General features: G+C 37.3%; 1 protein-coding gene across 2 annotated transcripts in view; it reads right to left on the reverse strand.

Annotated features, from left to right (window-relative positions):
• Positions 1 to 1172: 1172 nt before the first annotated feature.
• CDKAL1 (CDK5 regulatory subunit associated protein 1 like 1) overlaps positions 1173 to 21123 on the reverse strand; it is a 418797-nt gene continuing 398846 nt past the window's right edge. For both annotated transcript variants that reach the window (XM_051610858.1, XM_051610859.1), the window contains exon 16: positions 1173 to 1866. In XM_051610858.1, coding sequence (XP_051466818.1) covers positions 1663 to 1866 — 204 coding nt within the window. In that variant the 3' untranslated portion in view covers positions 1173 to 1662. The remainder of the gene's footprint in view (positions 1867 to 21123) is intronic.

The raw sequence follows: 21123 nt of genomic DNA on the forward strand, positions 1-21123 counted from the left end.
TTTCTTTCTTGTAGCTTTCTTTCTTTCTGGGGCTGTGTTTGGGATTTGTGGCCAAGCCAGTGTTGACAACAGGGGGATGTTTCATCTGTTGCTGAGCAGTGCCTGCACAGCCCCAAGGCCTCTTCTGTTTCTCACACTGCCTCGTCAGCAAGTAGGCTGGGGGGGTGCACAAGAGGTTGGGAGGCAACACAGTGTGACAGCTGACCCAAAGTGGCCATGCAGACATTCCCTGCCCCATGCCACTGTGCTCACCAATAAAAGCTGCTGGGAAAGAGGAAGAAGGTGTGGGGGAGACATTTGGAGTGATGGTGTTTTTCTTCCCGAGTAACTGTTAGACATGAAAGCTCTGCTTTCCTGGAGACAGCTGAAAACACCTGCCTGTCCCAGGTAAGTACTGAATTAATTCATTGTTTTGATTTATTGTATGAGCGGCTTTTGCACTACCTGTCTTCATCTCTACCCACAAGTTTTCTCACTTCTACCCTTCCAATTCTCACCCCCATCTCACTGTGGAGGAGTGAACGAGTGTCTCTGTGTTAGCTGCCTACTGGGGTTAAACCACAACAGCCACACAGGCAGCTCAGCTCTGCCTGTGCAGGGTAAAACACAACCATACTGAAAAAAACCCCACGGTTCTTGTTCTGAAGATTTTGAACAGACTTTGCAAGTGGAAGTTTGGATGAAGATCCAGACAGGTGGCCAGGCATGTACGAACGAACACATAATATCATGCAGTTGGGTGCTGGCAGAACTGGGCACAGAGTCCAGTCCCTGATTGACCAGCACAATCTGAAGATGTGCGGAGATCCTGTCACCACAAAAATGCCTTGAAGACAGTAATTAGAAATTCACAGTGTGCAAAATGTATCCTCCCTACTACCAGAGTCATATTGTCTTACACACAGTACGATCCAGCGCACAGCTCATAGAAGATTCACATTTGTTCTCTGAGCATTATGCTGTATCTATAGAAACCATGTTAAATCCATCTTTTAACAGAAGTCTACCTCCAGAACTCCATCTTCCCATTCAACGACCAAACCCCAAGATCTTTAAAACTATTTCTATGTAAAAAATAATTATTGTTGTATTAAAAAAAGCCTTGTAACTCATTGTGAAGTTGGGAGAGGCAAGATGGCAGGCCAAAGATTCTTTCAGACATGACAGCAAAATCAATAGCAACAAATGACCAACTTTAATGGCCCAGCAGTGTTTGATTTAAAGACACATATCAAACCATCATGCTGCATTAAGCAAAATCTTGAAGAAAGCTTTAAATGTTCTGACCATAAAAGATTACCAACATCATTCAACAGAAAGATTTCTTACAAACTTCATGAGTTTCCAGCATGCAGTTTTACCTGCTATGGTAGTTATGAAACAAGGAAGAGATGCAAACATTGCACCATTTTAGAAAAAAAGAAGAGGAAAGATGCAATAAACTGTTCTGCCAACCAAAGGTCTCACGTTTTTGCAAGATAGGTCTCCTTAGAGCTTATTAACATTCTTTCCTATGAATGACAGGAAAGGCATAGGGTGAGTACAAATTATTGCCCAATTTATATTAGCTTTTTTTTTTTTTAAATATTTTTTTGTTAAAAGTATGTCCTTTGAAGATTTTTAAACAGCATTTTCATTGTTTTCATAAAAGTCTCATTCAGTTCACAGTTCTGTTTTCATTCCTCTGTAGTAAAACATAACAAGAACTGCCAGCAGAGCCAGGCTGACAGACAGGATCTTCAGTCCACCTCCTTGTTGCCATGGGAGCTGCAAAGGCATCCAAGAGCTGAATGGTGTTTTCACTGGGATCTCAGCAGAAGGGTGTGCTTTCCAGTTTGTGCCTTTCTGAGGCGCGTGTCTGAGCTCCTGTGAAGAAATATACATACTAAGATTGAAACTGTGCTATGTATTTCTGATTGTACATACCAAACAGGAATAGAATCTCTTTATATTCAGGTTCAGAATAATAACCCTTCTCAAGACAAACCACAATTCAACCTGCACTGCATAATCATCATCAGGTCCTCAGTTTTTCATACAGAAATCTTACCAATGCCATACAAAGTCAATCTTGCTCATGAAATTAACTGCCAAATCAACAAAGCTGTTAGCAACAGAAACACATCTCCAGACCTCAGTGTTGTTTGATTATTTTTTGTTTGCTTTGCTGCTAGCTCACTACTCTCCCATTCTGGGCTTCTTCAAAAGAAAGGTCTAACCAGTGACAAAGGGGACCACAACACAACAATCCTTTGCACAGCAGGGCTCTTCTAAAGTCAATCACGGTCTCCTGGTGTGCCAGCTCAGTGGTGCTTGAAAACGCTCCCACCGGGCTCTTCCTTTCCATTGACCCTCAGGAGGCAGCTGTGCTAAAACACTCACCTCATTCAGTATATCGAATTGGAGTTCCCTGCTGTGCCTGCCATTATCATTCTCAACCTGACTTCAAGCACCAAGACCCCCGGAATACGGGGACTTCTCACTACAGCACAAGTTAGAGATGTTGAGTTACTGTTTCAGCTGAAATTCGAAGTGGAAAGATAAAGAAACTCTTCTCTCTTGCAACCTTGTCCAGTTCAGCACATCAGCGTTGTAGGTACTCAAAAGTAAAACATTTATTAAAACCGTACTCTAATGACATAGGCATAAGTGTAAAGGTGTAATTAAACAATGGTGTAATGATCTTTCATCATAAGATGCAATATTTCTGTTCATAAATTATTTTTTTTGTTCTATTTCAACAATCTCTTAAGAATTCAACTGAGCCTGGCTTGATTTTTTAATTGGTTTGAAATTTTTCAGTTAAAAAAGGTTTTGAACTAGTCCATATTATTTTTTTTCCCTCTTCACAGTTCATATGAATCAAGTCAGGGTAAAACTGGGTCACATGAAAATACACAATGCCCCACTCCCTCCTCTACCAAATGTATTTTTGGGCCAACTCGAAGAGATATCAAAGCTCCAAGAAAGGTGCCTGCCCATAAAAGTGTGACAGCACCACTCAAATTGTCTGTAACTGCCTTCTGCTTCCATTTCAGGAATCAGCTCCACTATGATAACTGTAAAAGGAAAATAACTACTACCAGTTATGTAAGTAAGCATCAAAGGGGCACCTGACAGCCTGGCATTAAATGCTATTCTAACATCTGCAGCATTATTGATTTAGATCAGAATTCACACAGGTAAAGTTGCTTAGTAAGTAACCTCTGAAATGAGAAGGACCTCTATATACTATACCTAGAAGACCATCAACTGGCTCAACAGAGGAAAAGGAAACAGTAAGCAAACTGGGGTGTTGTTCTCCACAATGCAAGGCACAGGAACAACACTACTCCAGGACTTCAGTCTATATTGCACAGAATAATTTAGTTTCATCAAAAACTATGAAACTGCTTCATACTGTTATTAATCACAATCAATTCCTAAGGCACCCAAAATTTTAATAACTGGCCACAGCTATTTTATCCCCAAATAATCAAAGAAGATGAAATTTTGCCTACAGAATAAAGTGGAAACCATACATTATTAAGGGTTTGTTAATGTATTAATCAAAACTCAATATATTCTTTCTAGACATTCATAAAGCCTTTCTTCTCTTTGCAGGTCTCACAAATATCTACCAACCTAAGGTGCATAATTTATGGTCATTACCTGTTTTTATATGTATCGTTCATACGTTTACACTAAGGCTGAGGTGATTTAAAAGAATGGATAAGGCTGTAAAAATATCAATTAAACCAAAACCTGATTTCTTCTGATATTAAATTTTCACCAATTCATGACTTAAAATCTGGCTGACTACAATCAGGCTCCCAGCTCCTTATTAAGTATTTCTACACAGCCTGATAATCAGTAAGGTTCTTGCACAAGAACACATGCTGTCCCTTAGAAAACAGATACAAAGGGCCAGTACCTCATCAGTGACTTTGCAACTTTCTCCTCAATGCTTCTTCTCATGGTCAGCCTTAGTTCCTATCAACCTGTCTCTGCAAGCCTGGGGATAGCTAGCAGAACACCCAAGCAGAAGTTTCAACTTGTAAGAAGTTTTGAGGAGCTTTTTTCATCAGTGTTTCACTGCATTCTTTTTTCAACAGTGTTTCATGCATTCATTCATTTTCCAGTGCAGTTGTGATTTCACTGGCACCTCATTTCTCTTTTACAGTTTTTTCTATTTTCCAACATAAAACCAAACAGTCTTATCTTGTTGGTATAATTTTGATGTTGGGTTTTTTTTTGATTACCATCTTGTTTTCTTAAACCTCTACAGCGATATGCAATGCATATGCATTAGGTAGTGCTGCATACTGCTCGTCAGACAGAATGGCAAAAGAGATTTTAGCAAGGTTTGAGAAGCTCTGATGGTGGGGAATGCCACTGGCCCAATGGCCAGTTGTCCCAGTGCTATTCCATCTGAGTAAGTCAGCCTAAAAAGTTGTGAGCCCCATTTTCCTCCTTACTTCCTCTATTTCCCATAAATTAGATTATCATACATATATTGAACCCATTTTCAATTTTCTTTCTGTATACCAGGGTTTCTCTTACAGTATTTTACAAATATTTAAACTTAACTGGGTTGAAGGTGCAGTTCTCGTAATTTCACTATGCTTTTGTTTTCCTTCTATTTTGAACTCTGATGCATTTGTTCCTATTGCTAGTCACATTTTACAAACTGCTCAAAACTTCCAGATTTTTGCAGTATCTCAGATAATGTAAGTGCCTGTCAAACACTTCAAGCCAGTTTTTTTCTTTCAAAAGATGCATCCACGAAATACTACTCCTATTACCTTGCTATCCTGAATTCTTCAGACATTTTCTTGGGGATTGAACTGTTCTTACAGGGACAATATATCACAATTTGCAAATGAAAGTGACCCTTTTCTTTAAGATGTAATTCACAATTTCTCACTTAAGACACTACTGCATTTCTGTTTGATAAAGCATGTCTCTTCAGAGATACACATTCTCTGCTGAATACTCTCTTTCAAGAAAATTAAGGAATATGTTAAACTGATCCATGTTTTTTAAGAACTATTCTCTACTTTGTCCCAGAATTCTGCCTTGCAACACTGACATACGGGTAATATCTTCGTCTTCCTTGAAAATTTCCATAATTATTGTCACAGAGGACGCATTTGTAAAAAATGGGTACATCTGGTTCCTGCTCCTTTAGAAAACGGCAGTCTTTTGTCCCTCCTGCAATTCATACAACAGCTTTTAAAAACAGGATAATCTCTCAGAGACACCTGCAGGTAGATGGTTCTTCCTAAAAGTCTGCTGTGCAAGTCTGCAAGGCACAGCACAAAACTCAGTGGGAAGAGGAAGAGCTCTGCTAGGCTGACCACGTTCTTGCACTCCCCTAAGCCTGAGCTAAGGGTGGAGTGGCCTTCACTGCAACCTGGACAACAGTGAAGTGCCTGTCGAGAATATCACCAGTTCTTATTAACATAAAAGTACCAGATTACCAGCTGTGCTAGTGAAAAACAATGTACATATTTCTTTATTTGGGCAAACAGTCCTTCTGTAGGCTCTGTTTGAAGACCTAGTTTTCAGGTGATGTATACAGTATATATGGTCATGTATAGTGTACAGAGAAGGAGAGGATGAAGTTACAGAAACTAAAACTAAGCCTTCTAGGATAAACAAGACAAACTACAAGAGCTTTATTCGGGTTGTCATGAGCTTTAGAGTTTGCAATACTGTAGTGCTACACTGTGGGATCCTCCTGTACACTTTGCCTTGAAGAGCTATCCAAGAAACCTGCAGAAAAAGTATTTCATGTTTTGTGGGGAGGGGAGTTCTCCACAGAAAACCAAGTTCATTACCGCCTCTTTATGCACCTCTGGTGTAAAAAGTCTGGGTGGAGGTAAAGATCTCATTTGTCAACTCTCTGTGCTCTCACTTTACATTAGTATTAATTCTGAAAGGTCCTTATTTGTATCTCTAGATAAAATATTTGCAATGCATTAGCTTTTCAATGAAATCTTAAAGGTATTTCTGTAATATTATGAACTGATATAACTGGTGATATTTACTATAAACAAGCACTGGTCAAAGTTGCAATTTTCTTAAGCTGAACTCAGAAATCACACTGTTGTAGATGCAAGACTCAGGAAGATTAGCATAATGATTCATTTTAGTGGACTTCAGAACTAAATTTGAAGCCTCTTTCACCAAAAAGATACTTGGAGAAAATCCTACAGTTAAAAAGTTCCCAGAAATATGTGTTTATACTAACTTAAGTTTTGATAGGTATAAACCCTTTGGTAGAATTTTTTTTTATTAAGGAGCATTGGTCTGACTAGAAAGGACTGCAATGAAGGAAAAGGTACTATAAGATTTAAACCTATATACTGTTAATCAAAATGAGGGGAGGAAGTGAAATTATTAAGCTGAAATGCAAAGACAGACACTTTGAGCTAAGCATCTTGTATTTCCATGGAGGCAGCCTTTCATCTTGTTTTGGCAGCCACAAAATAAACAGAAGACTTTGCTAATAAGGTATAATATAAATTATTAAACCTTCTAGTGCATGATCAAATGCATTTCAGATTATTTTTTGAATAATTCTGCCTTGTCAACTGCCAGGAGTAATGTATTTTGTGTACTCCTGCACAGACCTATTGATTGCTGTCTTTCTGAAGCTCCAGTCCCAGACTTAAACTGCCGTGCATGAAAGAAATATATAATCACATCAAAACCTAAGCTTTGGCATCTGTCGATCACAGCCTAGCTTTTTATAAGATCTCACTTCATGTTAGTCAACAACGACATGAGAGAAACTCTTTAGCTCTGAGCTGAGGTTTTAATAGATTCAAAACATTTCTTACATGCAAATTTCTTTTATGGCTCAGGGGCACTGTTAGAGCTTGAAGTGTTAGCTAACTGCTGTGAAAAACTACTTGACTGAACATATCTCAAGATAAATTAGACTTCTGAATTTTTTAGCCCAACCAAATACATCTTACACACTTGTACTACTGGCTTTAAAAACACGGACTTTCATATAATCATGCACAACAAATCTGTGTGACAAATTAAAAGAAAAGATGTTAAAATATGCATCACATATCCTACTGTGCAGTTTGAAACTCTGGGCTGTTACACTTTGGAGGCATTTTTCAGATTTAAAAAACAAACAGTTATTGAAGGTCACACAGATTACACATCCAAAAAATACGTAATTTTATTGAATAGATCCAGAAGACACATTTAATTCTGTAGGTATTAAGAGAGCTCCTTTGATTTATTACCTATGAAATTTTACCAGCCTTCTGCAAATGTGGAATGTTGTTCTTAAAGTAGAAAATAAATGGCATAAGAAAATTTTTTCTAATGGATTTAGCACAATAATTCCCATAAGAAGCATCCCTGCCACCATATATTCCAATGAAGGCACACAGCACTATGTTGTGAAGGGAAAATGCTGTCTACAAGCATGCTTGTGGCAGATGTTATCATTCCTAGGAACTCACTGATTCCAAATACCCATGGAATGTACCCATTTGAATTACCCATTTGAAGAAACCTTGAAAAAATAAATAAAGCAGCCAGGCACTTTCGCAAAGGAATTTCATATTGTTTCTTCTTTGTGTGTGCATATATACATGTGTGTTTGTGTATGTGTGTGATGCATGATTTTATGCTTCAGTAAGTCAGTGAGGCGAAGAACTGAGCTGAAGGATAAAGATTTATTATTAATTTCTCAGTAAATGGTCAGAGTCTTAGCAATAATTAGGATTCTTAATCCATTAACCCCAAATCATTACCACTGAAGTTACTGCATGAAAATAAATCAATCAAAGCATCTTGCAAATAGCTGCAGTCACTAAAACTGTCTTACTGTCTGTCATTAGATCCTAGGATAATTCAGACTGCATCTGGTCCCTCCTCCTGCTCCAAGAAGGGTCAGCTATGGCCTGGTTTGCTCAGGGATTTTTAATTAGTTGGGCTTTGAAAACCTTCAAGGATGGAGACTGCGCAGCCCCTCTGGGCCTTTGTTCCACTGCTTGACTGTCTTCATGGGGAAAATGTTTCTCTCCATGTCTAGTCTACACCTCTCATTTCAATTTATGCCTAATGTCTCTTGTAATCCCACATGCACCACTATGAAGCACTTGTTTCAGTCTTCTCCATAACCTTTCCATAGACACTGGGGGGGCTTCTGTCAGGGTCTCCCGAAGTCACCTCTTCTCCAGGCCTTGAACAGGCCAAGTACTCCTCCCCCTGACCAGCTCTCTGACCCTACACTGAACTCGTTCCAGTTACCAAATCCTAATTTACGTGATCACTACACATGACCCAATCAAGTCAGGTAAGCAACTCCTAGCAGCTGGACCATGGTCAAACACAAACATAAAACACATTTAATAATGGGAGGATATAGAGATTGACTGACCTTAAGCTCAGGTGCATAAAATCTGACAGTTTCTTCCAGGTTTGTCATCCCTTATGGAGTTCATCTTTAACTAGGGCTTACTCCTGACCTGCAGAACAAGTTAACAAAATCTTTCTTCTTTCCCAGTAAAACCTACAGGATCTGTCTGATTCCTTCCATCAGTGTAGAAAAAAACACATTTCCCATTACTTGACTACCTCACACCTTGATTACTACTACAATCTCCTCCTGTCTGTCCTCTTTTCCTTCTACTTCTCCCCATTTCTCTCCTGCATCACTGAACTGTATCATCTCCCCTAAAAAACAAAAGCAGAGATGACAATAGGAACACAAATTCAGAGTGACATGCCTGTGATAAACAGCTGGCGACACATGCCCTATCATGACTTTCTGTCCATGTCACACAGATCCACCTCTGGAACCTTCTTCTCAACTATCTTAACATTAAATTCAAACTTCAATATTCCCATGCAAGAGTGTAAAAGAAACCACTTATCTCTTTGTAAGTTACTGTACCTGAACTTCCCACCATTACTGCAAGCCTTCACTGGTGTTTTTGTTGGCAGACACCTCTCTGCTCTCTTCCATGTTCCTGCCTATGGGTAGGCCCTTGCCTTTCTTCTTCTTCCTCCTCCAAATATTCTATAGGACTATTCCCTCAAGATTCATAATGCAGTTAAAAGTGAGACAGAAGGGTGAGTAACTGGGGCTTATTAAATGACTCCCTTTTTGATGTACACTTTGAGGAGGAGGGAAAAACCCCAAAAGATCAACTAACAAAAGAAACAAAAAGTAGAGAAACAAACAAGCAAGAAATCTCAAGCCAAAAAAACACCTCCAAAATGCTTAAAATAGTGTTGTGCTGCTTTCCATTATACTAACTTGTTTTAGCCTGTTTCTTTATATTTCCTTATAAATGTTTCCAGCCAGGAGTTGACTCTTATTTTACATATATTTTGCGCTGTTATTAAACTTAGTGACTTAGTTTCAAATAACAAATTGTCAAAATAACCTGTTATTCAAGGTCAGAAGCAACACTCTGAAAAACAGTCAGTGTGATGTCTGGATTCTAAGCTGCCTCTTTTTATTTTTTTTTCCTTTTAATAAGGTGGGTGGGGTGTCAATCACCATGCTGGAAACAAGTGGCGTGCAAACCAACATTCCAGTTAGCACTTGCAAATACAAGAGAAGTGAGGGATCTTCTAAAAGGAAAAAGTGTATGATTTGAAAGTCACAGTTGTCGAAGCAATGACTTGAAATGAAGAATGAACCTGGCAGTACAATGTGGACAAATTCAGGATGGGGATCTGTCACTATTTATTTCCCTGTGCATAGCACAGTTTTATGAAGAGGATGGCAGGTGCTTGCTCTGGGCACTTATCTGGTAATTACTTGGCTAACAGACAAATCTGTTTCCTAGAGATCTCCAGCACAGGTTTCATGGCTTTGAAAACACATTACAGTGAATTACAGGATGAACATTTACTTCTAATAACACTAGATATCATTTTTCAGTGTGCATACTCTGGCCTGTCTTTGTAGATATCCTTCCACAGGATTCCAGCTTGCTCCTTCTTTAAAAGGACCATAGTGATTTTTTGTTGTTGTTTTGTTTGGGTTTTTTTAAAGTAAGTATTTTAAGGTTGTGTTTAAAATACAACAATTTTACTAGTTTATTTTGTTGGATGATGAAAGAATGATAAAGACCTAAGAGTATTTTGAATGCTCAAAGACTGTTCTAGAAATTAGATTATTAAATGAAATATGATGTACTTTTTTACAGCACAAGCCCTCAGAGACCAGCACCTTTTTGCTTTCCTTTTAAATCTTGAAATAACAACGACAATTATATAGAGGTCAACAGTAGCTACAGGCAAAGACACAAAACATTTCCATCAGAAAGCATACCTCAGTGAAATGAATAGCTAGATCTGAAAATACATATTAATACCACAAGATTCACTGATATAACTGAATGATACTCACCTACCTATCAGCAGTGAAATGAGTAATACAGCTTTTACTTCAAAGTGAACTCCCTGAGTACATATTAAAACACTTAAAGAGAGATTCTATACTCCCGATTGGTAGAAAGCAGAAAATACTAAAAGCCTTTCGAACCATTGTTACTTGCAAAGAACACTGTGATAAATATCCAAGAAATATCTCAAGGGACATTCTCTCTCAAAATCAAGAAAAGCTTTTGAAGATCTTTCAAATGGAAAAAACTAGAATAAACTGATAGATGTACATAATCTCGGCTAAAGCCTCCTCCTTAATCTTAGACTATGTCACAGTCCTGAATTTATAGTGTTTTCATTTATTCCTACAGAACAGAGCATTACAAATGTAAAGTTCCCAGGTGACTTCAACATTGTATTATAAGGCAATCAGAGACAAAGGATATGGCCCTTCTTACATTCCAACCTCACAGATAATAAACATGCTATAAAATGAGTGCTGTTAGTATTTAGGAATGATACTAGTTTACAGGGTTTGAAATTCCATTCCAGTAGGTAGCTGTGGGATTTATGTGCCTCCATCATTTTACAGGTAGAGAAACAAAGAAGACTGAAGTGTCTTCAGTGCCATAACACGAGCCATCAATCAGGTCTCTACAATTCCTGGCTTAGATTCCAGTTAGCGTGAAAAGCCAACTTAGCCCCTAAAATCTTTTAACTTTGTCAAGTTTAAGTTTCAAATACAATTTATTAAAGCTAAGCAATGCCCTAAGATGCTGTCTCCTGACAATTTCACTTACATTCATTTTCACAGACTTTTCTGCCCGGTTCCTGAGACTAGATGCTCACCAAGCACAGCTGGAATCAGACATGGGCAAAAAGCATTTCACACAAGTCTGACATTTAACAGTTAATAAAGTGTGACTTATCTTGACCAACTTTATGGGTTCAGTGATAACACAAAGGTTTTCTTTTTCATATTGTCATGGCCTCTTTCCCTTAAGTATCCTCAGTTGTTTTATGAGGTCTCCCACTGTGCCAGTTACCATACTTCTGAGCACCCAAGGGAGTGTCTTGAAATCTGAGTCTTCTTTTTAATTTCACACTCAGTCAAGTTCAGCTGCAGTTAATGAAGGACTCTCTCATGGAAACTTCAAACAATGGTTACTTTCTGTGTTTAGCAAGCCTAACTGCTCTAACACAATCTCTGTATTCCCAGTCTCTACAAACGATTCGTCAAGCCCTTCTCCACAATAAAGATTACATGAGAAAAACCTTTCTTGGCTTGCTGTGTATTTTATGCTAGATAATCATGATAGCACCTTGGCACTCTGTCTAAGACATCAAAGAACAGTAAGTATCCAATCTACAGGCTGTAACGAATATCTCCCCTCAGGAGAGCATTTGTATCGTTCAGAGGGTGGTCCAACTAGACAACCCACTTCTGTATCTGGAAAGGACTGATGTGCATAAGCACCAACTTGTGCCCTATCATGATCAAATAACTGGCAATTTGTACCTCAGCTGAGAGCCTCCAATGAATCCATTGGACCTCAGTCTTCTCCCACACTGGTTTTACATGCTATGCTCTATCAGGTCATAACAAATAATTTCTAGGATTAGCTCATGAGGAGAAAACCAGTTCCTCTGGAAGTAAGAGTGAAGTAGCAAGTACTGGTCTCCTCTTTTTCTCTGAGATTTCATCTGGAGTTAATTTCTCTTAAATGCTGAAGAGTCACTGCTGCAATTGGTTCAACACACGCTCAAAATTTTAGTAATTTCTACATTTCTAGTTGCAAGCATTTTGAACTGACCACCATCAATTTTATTCACTACACTACTGTTCTAATGGACACTTTGAACATCTGCGTTGTCTTCATCCGTGAGAAGACGAATGGGAAGACAAAAGCTGTGTGTCAGGAGGATAATGTAAAAATAAACTGTTATTTTTGTTTCTGAAGCACTCAGAAATTTAGTGATGGTTGTCATAGGAAAGGTAAGAAAAAAATGAATAGCTTCCTTGAGAGTGAGGTTGAAACAGGATGTAGCAAATAACACTATTACACAATGAACAATGAAGAGGAAAAGTATCTAACAATAGATTATTAAATAAATAATCTCAGTTCTGTTCACAGAAGGAAACAAATCTGTATGTGTGTGTGAAAACAGTGCGTAAGTATATAACGCAAGACTGAACTGTAACATGGTTGGCATTTGCATGTAAAAGAGCAACTTAAACTGTAGAATTCCCTTAATTCAGAGTACCTTGCATTCCAAACAATTTGTGCACACGTACATGAGAAATACTATTCTTAATTTCTTCTTATCATATATTATAGATCTTCAGTGTCATTCCACTGTTAAGACTTTACTTAGAAAAGACACTGGTCTGTACAACACAACCCGTAATATTTTGATACAGCTTGCTTTGTTGTTTTGTAGGTAGTACTAAATGACACTGTTTTCAGGAAAAGACATTAAGAAAATCTGAGATAAACACAAATAAAACAGAAGACAACCTGAAAATGGCAAACAGGTACAATGTGCCTATAGGGTTGAGACGTGCAAGCCCACAGGATGTTGACTGTGGGACTTAACCTAGTCTTCAACAAATTGATGGATTCGGATTTTAAATTGCTTCATGTCTCCATACTGAAGATTATCTTAACAGCACAGCAACAGGTTTTTTTATCATGTAACCCAAGCATAACTCTAGTTCATTCCTTTCCAGCTACTAAGAGCTATGTATCTGGCTTTTCCCTGTGGTGCTGTGACAAAATCTGATGATGCTACGGAATTTTAAGTGCTCCTCACTGAAAAAATAATGAACTAACATTACTTTGGACAGAGATACATGTTGAATAGTTGAAAGAGAAAAAGCACTCTAAGCACTACTTCCATTACTTTAGCAAATTAAAGTTCTTGTATCCGGAAAAAAAAACCTATCTGTGTCAGAAGCAGATATTCACAGCCATCCTTTCGTAGTATAATGATCTTATCTGCACTTATCAGAGATTTTGTATCTGAGAGTTGCAAAACAGATTCCATACAGATAAGATAAAGCATAGTCAGACCGACTAAAATGACTTACATATGATCACGTATGAAGTCATGTCAAAACAGGGATGAGGTTTTATAAAGAAATCCTCTAGTCCTGATAACAAAATCCTCTCTTGAGGACCAGAAATCCATCTGATCAATATTATGCACAGGTAGTTTTTGTAGCTCTGTGATGTTTTGACCAAAAGAGCTTAAATATACTGCCTACAACTTTGTTCAAACAGAAGTATTTTCACAAAAATTTCCAAGCCACTCCAAACCAAAATGGAACATTTGTTAAAAGTTCTGCCTCAGCATATATATAGCTTTGAAGAGGAATCCATAAGTTTGAAATTTAAGATATCTACTGGCTAAATTTTTCATGTAATACTGTTTCAAGGACTCTATGGTTATACTGATACTAATGAAAAAATAATAATTTCCATGGGTTTTTTTCTTTTTTTTTTGTATTTGACATCTGGCTCTCCAGCCAGTCATGTTTCATACCTTTCACTATTTATCAATCACACATCAATCTTATGTTGTAGTACATGGGTGGTCAATCCTTTTTGATATGCCATATGAGTTTATTCAAGGCACTACCATGCCTTGCCAATCACACAACCAGACATAAATTCATAATGAGATTAATAGCTACTAGCTTTCTTTCTCCACATGTAACACAGGCTCTGAGATATATGACATTGACGTGGTAGCCACTGGAAAAAAGAGTACTGCACAGTAACTAGTGAGGCAGGTGAACTCTTCTGGTGGCTGTCCCACACCAGAGGCTGGTCATTTCTGCACTAGTATAAGGACCAGATGCTTCTGCATCTGTGGAGAGGGCTTCTTTACAGGCCATGTTCCAGAAAACAGTGTTTCTACTGGTCCAAGGCAGATAAAATGGCAAAATGAAAAGTATCATAAAGAAGACACCGAAAGCACAGCAACATCAACATTCATTATAGCATTTGTTGACTTACATCAAGCCAGAAGCTGGGATATAGTTATTTTCTTATAGAATGTTGAGCTACATAGGTCAAACATGATCTGCCTTCAGGCTCTCAATTAATCTGGTGTGCTTGCCATCACCTAAACCAACTAAAAATGCACAATTCTTTTTAAGAAATGTTTATAAATGAAATTTTTTTAAAATTAATATTTTTACTTTAGAAATTATTTTCCAGCCCTTCTCTACAATGAAGACTACATGAAAAAAATCCATATTATTTCTAGCACATCTCGATGGCTTAGACTGTCATGTAGTTCAGCTTTAGTTTTGACTTTACACCTGTGTATCTTAATTAAAAATGACATCATGCCAGTGCTTGTGACCTTGACAATTAAAAGCTGAAGCATAACTGAAGAACATATATCTTATGAAGTACATCTTACCTCACTGTAATTCCAAATCCTCATTTTTTAATACAATCTAGGATGGAAGAAATATGCCCTAAATTTCCCAAGTTCATAATTTATTATTACACTAAACTTGGGTTGTGGTTATGACTCCAGTAAAAGAAACTGAAGTAAATATGCTAACATTTTAACATCCTGTGGGCTTGAGTTTCAAACACAGGAAAACAATGCTGGAAGCCCTCTGATGCTTTTGGAACCTCAAAACATGCACACCTGAGAATCTGCTTGGAGCAAACTCCCAGTGAAAATGATGAACAAGCTTTGGAATCTGTTCTAATGAAAAAGAAAGACATAATACCAAAAGGACCATGCAAACAGATAAGAGTGCTAATCTTACTTTAGTGGGAATGTATATGAGATTTGGGCTATCTACACTAACCATATCACACCACTACCACAACCCCTCATGCTTCTCATTGACTAAATTCAGTGCAATATTCCTCCTTCCCAGTGCCAGCTCAGACAATTACATCAAATCCAGTCACACTTCTCAGATTCTAGCTGGAAAGAGTGACTTAGCCTGAATAAGCCTGGAATAAGTCAGTAGAAAATCCTTTTTTGTCTATACGCAGGGTCCTAACATCTGAAATAATAAATTAGAGGTGGGGGAATCCTTCAAGTAATCTAAATACCCAGTGGGAAGTAGTGAGAGGAAGGTAATCAAGATAGGCGTACTTTACACTAACCACAGGTAAAGCTGTCTTTGAACAGCTTGATTAAAGTGCTTAAATAATTAGTTACTTTTCTAAAGTCTTTTATGAAGCCCAGAGGAACAGCTTGCTTTGGAACTTGTTGCAAATAAGAACTGAACCAAAAGTTAAATAAATGTACGTCAGGTCTTATGAAAACCCTCAATGTTATAGGCAATGAGCCAAGTTTCTTAGAGGCAGAACAAAACTTTTAAAGTGATTACTCCTCTTGTAGCTTGAGAGGACTTCTTTAAAAAAAAATCTTGGATTGGGTGAGAGATTGTAGTGGGAGGGCAAGGGTTTATTTCTCTTGCTGTTTGGTCCAGTAAATCTGCAACAACATGCTTTAGTGGCTAATGACATGAACAAGACTTTGATCTGATTACATGACAAAGGATCTAGAGTGAATGTTAAATCTGATATGGAATACAGCCCGTATAAACACGATGTTACTATATGCAGCTCTTGAAGAAGCACCAGCTTACTAAGCTTGCTTAGATATTACAACTTTCTGTGGACTGTCTTTTAAGGATAGTTTTTCAAATATATTAAACAGGGATGCAGTAAGTTCACTGGATATTCCAGTGTAGCTGGGAGTATATCCTTGGTGGACTAAATTTAAGGCTCTGAATTCCACATCCACTTCACTGAAGAATGGCATTTGGAAACTTTAAGATACATTTTCTCCAATGTAGCCACAGAACAACCTCATCCTTACTACTCAACTGCAATTTAATTTCAGGTAAAAACACAGCCATTCTTAAATTTACCTTTGAATTTTTATATGCAGACATACCCATACACAAAATGTAATTTAATACTGTCAAAAGGTTAAATAATTGATTTCTTCCTCATACCGAAAAACCTTTCCCCCTTTTTTTTAACCTTATTGACACCAGCAAAAAGTCTCTAGTGTTACTGACAAGAATATTAAAACCACAAATGTAAAGTCACCGTATCCAAATACTATCAAAGTCTGAGAGGGAAACTATGATTATTAATGGATCTCAGTATTCTAGTATGACTTTCAATTGATCCTAATCTTACTGGAACACCTCAACTCTTTTAAAAGATTTGTCAGAACAAAAAATGCTATTTGCAAAATTTCTATCTATCTTAGTAAATTTTCATTAAGGGAATCAACAAGAGCACAAAGGATGATTTTTAGACTATTACAAAACCACTAATCTACTGAGACTCTAACAAAACCTCCTGAACATTTATCTTCGTAACAGTCTCAAAGCTTATGAACCCTCTTACTTCAGTAGTTCTGGCAACAAATATATGTCCAAGAGGCAGAAGTTTAACATTCCAATATCTTGTATGTGTAAAATGAATCTCCTGCTGACCTTTCATCTGGTGATGGGGAAAGCTGTATCACTCCTCTAAACCCTGTTTCCTCTCATGATCTCCATGTGACTTTTTCATGCTGTCCCATTTAAACATTCACGTAGGAAGACTATTACAATTACAGCATAAATAGATGAGAAGCAGGTATAAAAATAATATTTTACAGGACATAAATATCTTGTGCCTCTGGCTGTGTTTGCTTGCAGAGAAAGGAGAGAGAAGGAAGGAATGGCGAGAGTAATGTTGCCTACGTGAGCTTTTTAATGATCTAAAGAGTAGTAACAAAAAGAAAAAGGATGACTAAATATGATAAGCAAAGATACAATGTAAACATAGGCTGAATATCCTTTACCTTCTTTTGTATTAAACTCTGCTGGAGAAGCATGAAAGTCAAAGCTATAATGACTTTTTCTGGCACAATGAGTTAGAAATAGATTTACTCCAAAACAGCAGAAAAATTGTGGAAAGTGTGGCTGCTGCATTTCCCTCCCACAAAAGCCAATTAAAACTTAGTGAATTCATAACCTGGTACATTAAATAATAGAGCATTATTTAAAACAAGTGTTATTTGATTCCTTCCAAAGAGAATATTTGCTAACACTATGATTGAAAAGAAAAAATACTTTAAAAGGAACTCCTAAATACTACAGGGAGTGTCAAGTAGTTAAAATTACCATGGCTACACACTTCCAGTTTGTCCCTCTGCTAAGGGAGAGCAGAACCCACCCACTCATCCCACAGCAAAGCATCTGCAGGTCAAGTACTAGAAATTATACACAAAAATGGCAGAAATATTTTAGCACTTGAAATTTTACTTCTGGAGGCAGGAGGGATAGAACATTTCTGTCATTCTCCCAAAAATTACTTGTAATTGAATCATCCCAGTCATTATTATTTCCATTTGTTGCATGCACTGCACAGCATTAACATAATTATGTAATTTGAAGTGATTAGACAGTGACATTCAGCCAAATAACACTGCTGAGGAAATGAAAAGTAAATAAACTGAAGTTCAGATCGTTTCACCTGAAAGCGACTTGAGGGAGCATTTGTTTGAAAAGGGGCTATGTAACAGGTGTTGTTTCAGCTGAGCTTTGATCAATGCAGTTGAAATTCAGCTTTGCTGAGGGACGGGCAGAAAAATAACATGCCCATTAAATCAAAGACCTCAGGATAAAACTACTTGGTCTTACAATGGCTCTTGGGTATGCTGCCTTAAATCACCTCTATGTATTTTAACCTTCCATGCAATGCAGAAAAAAGTTTTGGATCAATGAAAAACCTTGTATTCTAGTTTGCTAGTCGTCAAATAATTCTTGACTAAGTTGAAATGTTCATAGAATTACAGAAGACAAAGCTGGAAATACATGTAAGAGGTCACCTAGCCCACACTGACCCAAGGCAGCTGGCCTACATCTCAGATGTTTCTAGCAGATATTTGTTAATCATGTTCCTGAGGACAATTAAAATTCCCCAAGAACTACAGGTGATCCAGTCCAGGACTTAGCTAAATCCAGAAAGAAAAACCTATTTTGCCCATAAGAAAATCCATCATGAATTTCCAGTTCTAAGCTGAGAAACGTTGGGCTTCCAAGTAGAAGAAAAGTTAAAAGTCGGCTCAAATCCCCAAACAAAGCTAACGATGAGCAGATAAAAGTGTAGATCACAAAAATCAGAATCTAAGGAACAGGGATAAAGAAGACTTTTGAGGGTCCCGTTTAAAAACATCCATAGATGACTTAGAGTTCCACTCTTATAAAGGAAATTCCCCTTTTCTTATTTTATCTTCATGGTGACAGTGAAATAACCAAAGATAACATAAAAGAAAGCGATTACTTAAGAAAGATTTAACAGCATCTTATATGACCTCCATTTACAACTGGAAAGGAAGGTGAGTTAACACATTAAATAAACAGATTAATACATGCAAAAGCACTAACTATTGGTATGCCTTACACTACAGTCAGTTGTTTCAGAGAAAGAGGGAGGAAGAGCAACATGGCAACAAAACCTTTGTTTCTAAGATCACAAGAGTACAGAATGCAAAATTACCAAATATTACACCGTACCTTCACGAAGTATTACTTGAAAACTATTCTATATAGAAAATGTTCCTTTTTTTTGCTAGTATATTTATCTTCAGTAGAAACTTCCCTACATATTTCTCAAACGGTCCCTTCTTGGACATTGTGATGCAAAGAACACTGAGCAAATAGCCTTCCAAGAGAGGTGAAAGGTGTATTTTATTTTACTGTATCCATCTTTGGAAATTCTGATCTTTCATTTGCATTTCTCATATCTTTTATAGTTTCTGTAATTTTATTCAAGACTCCTCTCCTCACACCTTTATGTCATTTTTTGATCCAAAATTTCCTTTCTCATTCTCTTTTTCCCCTAATCTGTAGCTCCTGTTGAGGAACAAAGTTTTCCACCACTTTGAAACTCCAGTGTATGTAAAAACTGTGCTTAATAACTAACTCAGTTTCATGCACATCTTTCACATTTCTTTCCAAATCCTTGAAGGAAGTTTCCAACAGAGATCTCAATTCTGACATGATTTCTTTAATTTCTCTTCCAGCAGAAGATATTTTCTTCCCGTATTCCATTTTGTTTTGCCCACAAGTGAAGCTCTCTTTCTACCTGAGATCAGAGTATTCCCTTTAAGCTATGCTTTGTTGATTCTTCTTTCTGGCAGGCTATAAAGAAGTGTTTGATATATGCATCCTTCCTTTTTCCTAACATCAGAAAAAAGGTTGGGTGATGTACAGAGGTCATCTTGTGCTAATGTAACTAGAAAATACTTGTGGCTAACTAAGAGACCAGGAACATAAAGCTTCTTCAGTAGTACCCAGAAGTACAATACTACTATAACCTACTGCAAAAAATGAAGGCAGGTTGGAGAGAAAAAGGAACAAGACTGCCCAAGCAATTGCTTTCTGACTGAAAATCAGTGGCATGCTCCTCAGTTCCTCTGAAGATCCCAATGACCTGAATAGGTATTAGCTTAACGGGCCAACTGTGGATGTTACCATGGCCTGGGAGCCACAGAGATGTGCACCAAGATCCCAGGCTCACAACAAGAGATGTTGTTCACAAGGGAAGTGTTAAGACATGGAGAATGTTACCACATAAAACAATGAAAAACAGGTAACTGAGAGGAAGATGTGCCTATATTTGTTTGAAGAGAAAGTCAGTCATAGATGCATTACAGAAACAGGAATTATGAACACAAAATAATCATGACTACATAATTAAATACCCTGTTAATTATTTTTATTGCCCTAATTTTCCATCTGATTAAAATTTCCCACCAAAGGCCCTCAGACTTACAGGATTTTGATTTTGGCAATGCATTACAATTCTGGCAGGTACCCAGCCTTTTATTTTTATCCCTCACCCCTTTGGTCTCTTCTTCATATATTTCTCATCTTGCAATTTTTTTTTTCTCTAGTCATAGAAAATATGTACACAACTAGAATTATTTTTGGAGTACAGCAACACAACATACCCTGTTTCCATTTCTAACAAGAGATCATATTCTTGCAGATTTTTCTTTTTTTTAATGATTACATTTGGGCAAATGTTTGTTTGTAAACATGGTGTCTTTATTAGGTATTTTTCTTTATGCTGCTGAGGAACTCTCCAGATCCCAAAACATGGCCAAATAAAACTAACAGAAATATTAAAATGTTATTTTTAAATTAAATGACATTCAGACCATTGACCCACACTGCTGACTTTTCAAAACTATCATCCAGTGACAATGTACTCTGTACTATGTGTATTGCAAACTCTCTTCCAAAATCTCAAAAACTAAGTTTACTTGAGTGCTTAAGAACATAACAGACATGCTATATATACTGCTTTACTGAATCTCAAAATGCTGAAGTACAAACTTAATGCTTGCTCAGCTATAAGCCTACCCCAGTGAAAGGAAACCACATCTGCAGCATTTACATCTTGTTTTCCTGTGAAACTCAGTTACTGTCAATGCTTTTTAATGCCCACTCCACATATATCCTGTTAAGATTCTCAAGAACTAAATACAAAAATGCCTTTACACATGTTCATGCTTTATGGATTTCAACTTTCACCTATATATCCTCTGCCATATAACTTTCAAACATTGTTCCATTATGGAATCAGCAAAAGCACATTTTAAACCCAAATAAATCTACAGTAGATTTAAATTTCTGAGTTACTAGAAATTTCCAAATGTATTTGCAACATGTAGACATCATTCACGTTAGAGAGGTTTTAATAAAAAAAA

The sequence above is a fragment of the Apus apus genome, chromosome 2 (genome assembly GCF_020740795.1).
Source record: "Apus apus isolate bApuApu2 chromosome 2, bApuApu2.pri.cur, whole genome shotgun sequence".
Classification (NCBI taxonomy): Eukaryota; Metazoa; Chordata; class Aves; order Apodiformes; family Apodidae; genus Apus; species Apus apus.